At 35.3% G+C, this 12,679-nt stretch overlaps 1 protein-coding gene across 4 annotated transcripts in view; it reads right to left on the bottom strand.

Moving 5' to 3' along the window:
* The window catches only part of LOC121369305 (nuclear receptor corepressor 1-like), a 102,331-nt gene that overhangs the window by 60,875 nt on the left and 28,777 nt on the right, over window positions 1–12,679 (bottom strand). Inside the window, exon 1 of one of the 4 annotated variants that reach the window (XM_041494276.1) lies at window positions 234–754. The exons of the other annotated variants lie outside the window; for them this stretch is intronic. Within the exon in view, the coding sequence (XP_041350210.1) occupies window positions 234–278 (45 nt within the window). The 5' untranslated portion in view covers window positions 279–754. Of the gene's footprint in view, window positions 1–233; window positions 755–12,679 lie in introns of those variants that run through there. 4 annotated transcript variants of the gene reach the window in all.

The following is a 12,679-nucleotide window of genomic DNA, read 5'->3' as shown; positions in this document are numbered from 1 at the left end:
AATTTATTATTATTATTATTATTATTATACTCTCGCTCATGCAATAATCTAAAGGCTCACATATATGTAATATACAATACTGTTAAAGTAACACACTTTGTTAATAACCTCTATATATCAGACTAATATTTTACAAAATCGAAATGTATAATACATTAACTTACAAAATCAATATAAATTAAAAAAACAAAAACATTGTTAAATAAAAAATAATAATAAAAAAAGAATCATACAATGTGTCCATTGGCTTCGCAAATCTTTCGCATGAAATTTCCCATGGATCAGCCTAGATTTCGTACCATGCACGTTGCACCCGTTACATTGCCATGGACCATATACTGGACAATGCGTACACATCTCCACACTAGTACGATACTACTCCCCATACATGAAGCTTTGGTAATCCATATGTGAGAACTGCTCATCACACCCACTACACAACAACTGTTAACTCGCACTGCTCGGCTATGTCACATCTTGCAGGAAAACTAGGATTTTTTTCTCCAAAAGATTCACATTTTCAAATTCACCAATCACAACACAATACTAAATCCATTAGAACTATACAGCAGGTACTTATTAAAAGAATACTGATATTGTCTATAAAACAAATGGGGAAATAATGTTGCTTTTTTCTTCTTCTTTTTTACCTATAGAATATGTATTTTTCTTTAGAAACAAAATGTTATCTGACAAAAATTGTTAGTGGCTAATAAAATGCTGTTTTGTGATTAAATAGTATGATAAATGTAAAACAATTCCAGGTAACTGGAGTGTTTTCAAAATGTACTATCAGTTCCTTCTATTTTAGTCCATTTTATTTGTTAGGTAATGACAATTTTATATTTTAAAAATTCTGTTCTCCAAAATTCAGAAGTGAATATCTACAATATAGGTTTTTTTTTATCCTATGTGACACAATGTCATCAAAAACAATATCTGATACTTCCAAAAATTGTCAAGTATATTAAATATGTTTTTTTTTTCTTTTTTTCTATCCATCCCAGCCCATACGACTTTTCTGATTTTCCAGCAACTTTTTTTCCATCCTGATCAGTGAGCGAATATACTGGTACATGCACTGGAGTGAACTTCAAGGAAACTGCTGTACTGGACTGAAATTCAGACGGACTGGATGTGCTCTCTGCTTCAGAGAGCTGTGAAGGGAGGAGACATGAGCATTGCAAGTCGGGGGGGGGGGGGGGGGGGGCATCCCACACCAGGCAGTTTCGAGCTGTCAGGCCGACAGGAGAATGCGCTGCATGCACCCAGACTTCAGATTCCCCGGACTTGCCACACAATTCCTCCTGCAGCAATGTCACGGCTCACCAACTGTGCCCTCTCTCAACCTACTGGCTGTATTGACTAGCACACCGCCAGCAGACAGGACTGACAGATCAAATAGTGCACCACCACTAACAACAACTAGCAACACTCTGCACAGCCAGGCCAGTTTTCAACACACTTAAATAGCCTCTCATTTACCCACTACACAAGCCGTGCACATGGAAAAAAAACCCAAACTATACTGCCCTTCATGTTAAAGCCATTTTGCTCGACCATTTCAGTACATGAGGATTTATAGCACTGATGATTTCGACATATGGAAAACATTACTTTTATTGTGCCCTTTCAAAAACGGACTGGCAATTGTGTGTGAACATTGTCAATAGCTACCATACAATGAAATGGAGTTAATTTTCAACTTTATTGAGTTTCTCGCTAAATGTTCAAAGGTGTTAGACGACTTGTCAAGCGGGCAATGCGACGTAAAGTAAAGAAAGGTGTTGGGGCTGTACCAGGTGACTGAATATTAGTGGCCTCACTGACATGCTGCATCACTGTCTGCACAATGATTTCTTTATGCTACCTGTGATTAACACCACAATCTCACACGCACCAGTAACCGGGATTACCTGGATTTTATTATTTCATAATCACTCAATGTTCTGAGCGGAAGTGGACTATACATTATGTATGGCCATGACTTACTTACTTTGTTAAACTATACAAATCCCAGCTCAGAAAGAAATGATATCTGACAAAAAAACATACTGCCCGCGCCAATCCCCAGGCACATATATTACATGTATGCAGTGATCAAGCAAAAATTATGAAATGAAAAGTACTTAAAATGTGACTGCATACATGTAATTTGTTCCCATTCATTTGTAATTTTGTAAAGAATAATAAAAAGAGGGGGTCAGTGTTACTGAAGTGTTACATACTGCATGTAATACAGTACAGGTGTGGGATGTAGACCATTGGTAAAGCACTTGCATGATGTGCGTTCAGTCTAGGATCGATCCCTGTCAATGGGCCCAGTGGGCTATTTTCCGTTTCAGCCAGTGAACCATGACTGGTATATCAAAGGCCATGGTATATGCTATCCTGTCTGTGGGATGGTGCATATAAAAGATCCCTTGGCAAGTTGCTTCTAATGGAAACATGTACACAGTTTCCTCTCTAAGACTACATGTAAAAAATTATCAAATATCTGACATCCAATAACCAATGATTAGTAAATCATAGTGCTCTAGTGGTGTCATTAAATAAAACAAACTTTAAACTTTAAACTTTGTAATGCAGTCCAAGGACTAGTTTACAAACTACTGCTTGATACTAACTGTCAACATTTTATCTTTTGTATGCAGTTATCCCCCCAAAAATAATTCAAATCCTTAGTTCATGCATACATGTACTACTAGTATACATAACACACAAACACACACAAAACACAAACACACACAAAACATAAACACACACACACATCACCTTTAAAAAACTTAGGTGTTCAAGACATTACAAGTTTTTATTTAATACAAAATAAAAAGCAATTCACTGATTTTACTGAAAAGATTATCCAAGGTTTACAGTGCATACTGTACACACAAGTTGTGAACAGCAGCAGCGACATTTGGCAACAGTGCCTTTAAAAGTTGGCAAAAAATGTGCTTACCATGATATACACTGCTGCTGTTGTAATATATATCACAAAGAAAAGGTTTTTGTTACAAGTATTCAGTACAAGTTGTAGTATTGTCGAGGCCAGTTTTAGCTGGAGTTTGGGTTCAAGAAGACTTCAGTTTATTCTTCCGATATGTGCGAGCACAGGATCAACCCATCTTGGTGTACCCATTGTTTACCTGTATGTTCTAACCAATGCTTTGGACCTGCACATAACTGGGTTGCTTACTTGAGAAAAACACATTCAATAGTTTATTGTTTTGTTCAGGGACCATTCTTCAAAGTCCTCACTCAAAATTTGAAGAAAGATAATTTAGTTTAGTTTAATGTCACCACTTGAGCATGGTGATTTACTAATCATTAGCTATTGCATGTAAAACATTGGGTAATTCTGGCATGTGGTCTTCAAGGGATCTTTCATATGCACTTTTTCCACACAGGACAGCACATACCATGACCATTGATACATAAGTTGTGGGGCACTGGTTTAAAGAAAGTCTATCCCATTGAAACAGCATGTACTTGAAGTTTGGAGACAGCTACACAAACGATGTTACCCTAGACCATGTGTTATACAATGCTATATTTGACATCTTCATACAAATACAGCTATTTCCACGTAGCAGTGGAAGCGGCCATCAAACTGTGTGCTTAATACAGATTAAAAGTATAAAGTTTGCTTTGTTTAACGACACCACTACAGCACACTCATTTATTAATTATTACCTATTGGATGTAAAGTAAAACATTTGGTAATTCTGACGTGTATATGCAGTCTTAGAGAGGTAATCGGCAACAGTTTTCCAGTAGTAGCAAGGAATCTTTTATATGTACCATCTAACAGACAGAATAGCACATACCACAGCCTGATATACCAGTTGTGGTGCACTGGATGGAATGAGAAATAGCCCAATGGGCCCACCGATTCGGATCAATTCCAAACCGACAGCACATCAGGCGAATGCTTTACCACTGTGCTAGGACCCGTCCCCAAACTGCGTGCTAAATGGAGATTAAATTCAACAATAGTACAAAGGATAACAATACATGTATGTCATGTGCTTGATGGCTACGTCTGCATATTCTACCTGGTATTATATCATTTTGATGGAAAATTAATTATTGATTTTGTGGTAAGCAACTACAAAATATGTTGCACATTAATATACATGTATGTAGTGAAACCCTTCTAGACCAGACACCCACAGTCTGGCTATCCAGTTTAGAGAGGTTCTCTTCTGTACCAGTATTTACAAAGGGGCCATGGAAATGTCTTGTTTTGAGGGTATTTCAGTTTAAAGTATGTCCAATTTTGAGGTGGTTCACTGTACATTCATTGATCACCATTAAACAATGTCACTATCTACTGCAGCATATTCAGCTGGTGTTGAATGCAGTTTTGTCATTTACATAATACAGCAATCAGCATTGCCATGGAGTTTTTAATTCTCATCGACACTTTTTTGTCTTAAGACTATGTTTGTTTTTTTGCCAAGGACATGTTTGTAATTTCAGGGTTTTCTAATTCATTCCAATTCAATTCAATTTATTGCACAATCTGGTGTCAGCAAACTAATTAAAACTTTAAAAAAAAAGAAAAAAGAACCAATAACAGTTTTTTTTGCAAGAAACCTAATAAATTATCTTTCAAGAAAGGGAAGAAATTAGGTAAAGTACATCAGCTATTTCTTTTTTTTTAACCTTTTTTTTTTTTTTACTACAATCACTTGTATGGGTAAAAAAAAAAAGAAAAAAAAAGAGTTAAATATGTATTCTTTTCAACATGTCAATAAAACAATTAAAAAATATATATATTGAATTTTTTTTAGGTTCAGCCATTTTATTATTATACTTTTTTTTAAAGTAGGGTTGGGTTCAAGGAAACATATTTTTTTTTAAGCCATGAAAAAAAACAGAAAAAGGAAACGGTTTACATATTGCAAACAACTCTGATACTGTGATTTAAATGTTGTTTAACTTTGAGGCCTAACATTCGCCAACATGTTTCAGGATCTTACGATAAGTCTGCTACTCTAACAAGTTTACCAGATGACTGAGATACCCCACATAAATTAATCACACATCTCCGGTCCCAGGGTCCGCGCGGTACACACCTGTGCTGCGATGACTGTTCGCGGTGGCAGCGCCTCCTGGGAGTGAGGTCAGACAGCACTGTGGGTCAAGCGTTTAATAGGTATGGGTGGTTGTAACTCGACGCCCAGTGCGGTGCCCCTCCAGGGAGAGATGCACTGTGCGGCCTGCTCCAATTACTGTCAGGAGGTACAGCAGAACACGCGCAGCAACACAGCCGTGCACAGGCAAAATAAACTCCACGCCACGGCAAGGGCTGTGCACTCACTGCAGGTGCACACTTATTACATGGTTTCACTTTCCAGATTAAAGTGACAGGCTAATTGTTACTGATACGTCTTCTCAAGACCCTCAAACAACCGGATGGCAGGATGCAGTCTGTTCCTAGTTCACATCGAGGGCCAACCCACACACTTGGTCTCTTAGAAGGTTTCAAGATAAATTTTAAAAATAGAACTCTTAAATAATTACTTTATTTTATTTTTTATTTTGTAGTTATATATTCATAATTTTTTTAATTTTTATTCCACTCCATTTGGAACTAGCAGGCAAGAAATTTCAAATAAGAGCCATTCCATACATCTCACACACAAAAAACAGAAGAAAAAAACAAAATGAAAAAAAAGAAAGAAAAGAAAGCAAAATAACAAATAATAAAGTAAAATGATGAAAGCTAAGTGGAGAAACACTCACCATCTCTTAAGTCATGGACAGACTTGTTTTTAAAACCAAGTTCAAAGGTTAGGTGTTGCAGGTCTCTGACATATTAAAATATATCAAATCTGTTTAACATTTTCAGTAGTTTAGGTGCAGATTGTATATTAGAAATTCTAAAATAAAAACTGCAATTAAAGACTCCCCTCACCCACCCCCCAAATATCTAAAATGTTTTAACGTGTGTGTGTGGGGGAGTTCTGAAAAAGGGGGGCAAACATGGAAGAAGCCTATCTGCATTTTGCGATGTGTGGACATGGTAATAATAAACAAGACCTGCCTGATTAGGCTGTGTGTACTCAGCTGGTGTTAGAAAACAGCTATCATATGGAATACGAGTGCTTTGGTACACAGACGAGAAACTTATAGTGTACTTACAACAGATGGTCATTCTGACATGTAGCAGTAACAGTGGAAGTAAAGAACGGGCTACTCTTTCAAAAAGAGTTCAGTCTTTTCACACTCTTCCACACACAAGACAACATAGATAACTAAGTCTGTTACATTGAAAATAAAGGCTATTCCAAGGAACATGTTGTTCAGTATCGCGTTGCTATTCGCTATGCAAGTTTCAGAGACCACTACATAATTTTACAACATTAAACAGCAGATGCTAATCAATGATCAACTGACTAGAAATATCGTTAATCAAGCTTTTTAAAACAAAATGTTCCCTGTATTCTATTAATAGTATTATTATTATTAGTGAATAACATGCAAGAAAGAACGAAAGAAGAATTTGTTAGTATTTATCAATGCACTCAACACATTAACTACGGTTACATGAGATAATTAAAGAGAAATCCCCCTGCCACCATTCCATGGGTTACTTGTTTCCATCAGACAGGATAGTACATACCATGGCCGTTGTTACACCAGTTGTAGAGCACTGGAAACAAATAAACGGATGGGCGGGGATTGATCCTAGACTCTCTATGCATCAAATAAGTGCTTTTTCACCTGGCCTACATCGCACTCCTTACATTTATTTGCACACTGTTGATTGACAGCAGATGGATGCTGTTGGGATAGCATAAAAAATATGATCATATTGTTAAATAATGCAAAACCTGTTGTGGGGACAGTATTTCAAAGTCAGGGTTTCTGCCTGAGGGTAAAATGGGTATGGTACCATACCCAAATATTTTTGCAGAATTTTTTTTTTAAGTTAACTTTTTGACAAAATTAATTATTCTTACCATTACTGTACGATTTTCTTAATCCTAACCCAAAAGGTAACCCATTTTCTTTCTGAGGGAGGACCCCCAATATCTCTGTTGACTGTGGTTGCATTCAATTCCACAGAGCCATACCCAAAATTTTCTATTTGGCAGAAACATTGAAAGTGTTATGTAGCCTGACAACAGCATGCACAATTTTTACTGTGGCAACTAATTGTTCAGTTTCGTGAATTATATCTGCGTAATCATTCAGTAGCCTAATAGTAACACCTGTTTTAATATTTTGTACTATACTGACATTACAGATGAATTTTAAACAAGTTAGTTTGAAATGATAAAGTATTTTTTTAATATTCTAAATCAGTCTGACAAGTATTTTGAAATAGTTTGCAACTCTAAAACGTAGTGTTTTACCACATAACATAGCGTAACCGACATGCAGAGAGAACAACGGTTAACGTGAAATACTGCTGTTGTAATATTTTTGGATTGCTTACAATATTACTGTAACGCCACAGTGTTGTACAAAACTGGTGACCTATACGTATTGTACGAGTTGTTTGATAACACTCATAGCTGCGGCAGTATTAATGGTTAGCACATTAAGGCTGCATGGTGCACATATATGAACAGCATAAGGAAAAACGTGTGCTGAATCACACATCCAATAACTTCCAATAAAGCCTGCACACACAACCTCATAAACTGGGCAGCAAAGGGTGCAAGCAAACACAAAGGGCAAACAAGCCTGTGCTGTAACATGCAGCGGTATCACTGTTTTCCATTAGTCCATGTGTTTACACCTTCAACTGCTTCAGACTTCTTTCAGGAGCGTCACCTCACCACTGATGACATTTCAGATATAAGGCGGTTAGAGCTGAACAAATATCACAAGAGACCGTTATATTATTTAACCAAAAAAAAATTATTTAAAAAATATATATATATATATATATAACACAGTTAAACCAGTGACAGAGAAATATTTTTTAAGTCACGGACCTGTTTTGTTAAATCACAAAATGTATATTATTAATATTAAATTAATGTAAATTTGTTATTAAATCAGATATATGTATGTATATATAGAGAGAATACTACATGAGTGGTCATTAGATACCATTTATCTTACAACAAGTTGTTTTAAAACGTAACTAACAAGCAACTGATTAAAAGTACGGTACCCATATCACAATATAAAAAACCCCAAAACCATCTCATAATAACCATCCCTAGTTTATATTAAAAGTTTATAAAGTTTATTTTGTTTAACGACATCCAACAGACAGGGTAGCACATACCACAGCCTTTGATATACCCGCCATGGTGCACTGGCTGGAACGAGAAATAGACCAATAGGCCCATCAATGGGGATCGATCCAAGACCAACCGCGCATCAAGCAGGCACTTTACCACTGGGCTATGTCCCGCCCACTAGTTTATATTAAAGTAATGCTTTTTAAAACACAGTGAACGAATGAGAATGAACTATAGTCCGTCCCAGCCTTCATGAACAACGGTTTTTGTAAATAATTTCAGTTTGATTTAAAGAAAAGTAAAGTATTTTGGAAATAACACAAAAATTATATTTTTCAACACAATTTAGAAAATAATTGGCTGAGAAATAAATAACTTGAAATACAAATATCATAGTAAGAAAACGACACTCCCTGTGGGAAGGACTATAGAACTGCATACAAACAAAAATGAATAAATGAATGGATAGATAGATGGAAGGATGAATGGACGGACGGACGAATGAATAATTGAACAAATGTTTAATGACACCCTATCACAAAGCAGAACTGCATAGAAGCATATTGTTAAGGTATGAGTAATAGTACTGACAACAGCTTGCTCGATTGTGTCTGTTATCGGGCCACCAAACACCCACTACAGTATGATGTTTGTAAACGTTTCTTTTGCCCTTGTGGAAGTGCAAGACTAACTGATCACTCTGTCTAAACCGAGCGTCTCTGGGGTACGAGGTCCAGGTTAAGCCAGTACTCTGTCAGTGAGTTCATGTACAGGTACCGGTGATTTCAGGTGTACACACAAAATATAACCTTACAGGGTCAGTGGAACACTGGGCCTTGGGGAGGCTACAGAAACAACAATACAAGTTATATTAAAAATACTCTACCGTATTAAGACATGCATGTTAGCAATTATGTGTTGTGTCCCAAGGCTATTTCTCGTACTAACCAGTGCACCACGGATAGTATATCAAAGGCCATGGTATGTGCTATCCTGTCTGTGGGATGGTGCATATAAAAGATCCCTTCTTACTGATGGAAAAATGTAGTGGGTTTGACATCTAATAGCTGATGATTAAAAAAATCAATATGCTCTAGTGGTGGTGTTAAACAAAATAACTAACTTTTTGTGTCCCATTGCGTGTACCTATAAGGTGTTTTATATGTACATTAAATATCTTTATATAAAAACCATCGTTCTTCATTTGAAATGTCTTCAATACAAGTTTGGGCAAGTTAAATATTTATGTTAAAAGTTCAGTCTTGGTTTGAAAACATTCAATGGGTTTTAGCATACACTACAGATATACACATTTATCATATAATATCATACATTTTCAGTGCAATCAAAGTATGTGATATTTTTAAGATATCATACTTTAAGAATTTGATAACGTTGCAAATTAGATGTAAATTAATCGAGGTCATGGCACTAGGTTTATTGACATTTAAGCAAACGTACTTGTGTGACACTCCATAATTGACGTATGCATTCATAGTCATCGAATAAAAACATTTCAATGGCAATTTGACACTGAAAGCTGTCCAGCGTTCAGAAAAACAAACAAACCGTTAAGCCCTAGTTTGTTTTGATGTAAGGACATCCAAAATGACGTCATTTGAGTTTGACGTCATTTCCATTCAAAAAAACACTGCGCCACATATTCTTACGTCATTTGAATATCTAGTAATGGCAGACTGGAATTAAAGTTGCGTGTATAGTTTACAAAAACACGTTGTATTAAGCTTGAGATTATATGAAAAAGAGATTATTACTCTCGTGTATTTCGGTATTGAGGCTCGCATAATACAATTTTTATTCCTAATATATGATATTGACGATACCAAAAAACACTCTGGTAATAACCTCTCTATATTTCGAAAACTCAAATGTTTTTGTTTTCTTTCATCAGGTTTGGGTGAACCGAAGTCAAAGAAATGTGAAATTAGTTCCAAACATGCCAACACAACAAATGTCAATTGTTGAGCACAATGAATGAAAAATACATCAGCTATTGGGTTGTTGAGCACAAGACACCGATATAACTTAGTGAAATGTCAGCCCCGCCCCGCACACCCACTGGCGATGTGCCACAAATAACCTCAACCACCAGCTAGATATACCCAATTTATTCTTAAGGGAAGTTATTAATTATTAATAATGATACAAGTTATAAAAGGAAACAATACAACTCACTTAAATTAAAGGTTAACTTTATAATAAAAATGTGAACTATGAGCTATATATGGTTTAAATCTACAGTCAAACCTGTGTCAAACAGACACTAAATGGAGTATCAAAAAGTGGCCTTTTAGGATAGATGGCTGTATAATATAGGTTAGTTTATATTACATAATTTGGGAGAATAAAAATGTGGCCTCTTACCACAGATGGCTGCTTAAAATAGGTGGCCGCTTTATTAAAAAACAAGGATATCATTATTCAATACATGACATCATTCTTAATACTTTCAGTACATATACAACACATCTACTGTCTAAAAAAATCACACAAATTACATCACTATTCAAGGGAGTTAACTCAAACTGTCCTTTTTACCCCCCCCACCCAAATTTTAATTTAAATTTTCAATTATTTTTTTATAAAATTGAAATAGCCTTTATTGGTAATAAAACAATAGTAATGCTATCTTCTGATACTTGAATACAACTTGATAAAAAAAAAAATTGTGTACATCTGGTTTTAACATTACTTGATTATAACGTTAACTTTTATAGAATTTTAAAAAGGATTTGGTCTTTCTTGCAGTATTCAGAGTACCATCACATTTCTTCTTACTCATCAATAACCCAACAATTAGTTCATATGGACAATGAAGTAATTTTTCTACTATGATTGGATGGGAACATATAATCCGTCCCATCATCCTACAGAAATGTGTGTTTTTTGTAAATAATTTCAGTTTGGTTTGACGTAAGAAGAAAATTAAAAGTGTTTTGGAAATAAAATAATAAAACCCCACTATTATTGTGTGCAATTTAGAAAACAATCGGCTCAGAAATAAATAACTTGTACTAAATTCCATAGAATGAAAAAAGGTGTTCTCTGTTGGAAGGACTATAAGTTGTGGGATTGATTAATTTGTAATTATTTATCACAAATAAATGGGAAAATAGCAAAATATGGCACTCAATTGAAACATGTAACTGTGACATCCTACCTTTAATAACCATACACATATCTTTATAGAGAACACAAAAAGATAAGTATGAAACATATTAACAATAACATGGGAAAAAAATATCAGAATACTTAATCAAGTTAATGTGTAAAACATATGCCCCCCACCCCATACAACTTGTTTGGAGATTGGGTATTATTAACTCAATACATAAATATGCACTCAGAATACGAGTTTGGGTATTATTAACTCAATACATAAATACGAGCTCAGAATAAGAGTTTGGGTATTATTAACTCAATACATAAATATGCACTCTAAATACGAGTTCAGAAGAAAATCTGATATACATTTAATTATTATCAACACAATAATCTGTGTGGATAATGTTTCTTTTCTGGCAGTGCTCTGGTCTGGCATGTTAATGAAATGAAAAGCACTTCAGTTAACAAGTGGTAGCTGTTCAAACTCTGTACACCAATTATCTGCCACCAATCTGACACAACATCACAAAGTAATCAACCAAAACCATCTTCACCTACACACAAATATATTGGTGCAAATGCCCCAGTGACCCTGACCTTGACCTTAATTGAGCTAAACCGATTAAAGTAACAAGTGCAGGCTGCGAATAAAGGCTTCTGTGCTGAGTGAGTACAAATGGGTCAAGTGTTTGGGTTTTTGTTTTTGTTTGGGTTTTTTTTTTAACACAGACGTACATACAGCCATGAAAACCCATACTAATTCCCTATGGAAGATTCCTTGCCAGTGGGTGCAAGGAGACTCTAATCTGTTTCAGGCATAAGGCATAGCAGCATAAACAAACATATTCATAGTGCTTACACACAACCAGTTGTTTTCCACATGCTGCAAATATGTGGGTTAATAAACATCAGATACAGACTAGGAGTCTGGCATAATCAATCAATAACGTCCTTGTTAGCAGACGGTATATAAAAAAAAAAACATTTACACACCATTTATAAACAATGTTAACATACCATTTTGAACGACAAAAAAGGAACATGTTGTTAATCATTTTTCTTTTAGTAATAATATACACTTTTTACCACTATTATGCTTATATTAACAACATAAGCCAGAAAATATAAAATTTCATCTGCTATTTTAGTTTAATACCCAGATTAATTGAATGGAAGATGCTTAGCATACAAGTACCTGTCTCCTTTGAATAACCAGCCTCTTTAAAGATAATGAATGCCATGCACTATATGTATATATTACATAATTTAATGATCATGAATATCATGTAGTGTATACATACATGTGTCTGTACAAACATCACAGAAGGAATAAATGCTTTTTT

The sequence above is a fragment of the Gigantopelta aegis genome, chromosome 3 (assembly GCF_016097555.1).
Source record: "Gigantopelta aegis isolate Gae_Host chromosome 3, Gae_host_genome, whole genome shotgun sequence".
Classification (NCBI taxonomy): Eukaryota; Metazoa; Mollusca; class Gastropoda; order Neomphalida; family Peltospiridae; genus Gigantopelta; species Gigantopelta aegis.
This window is presented reverse-complemented; position numbering and strand designations above follow the sequence as displayed.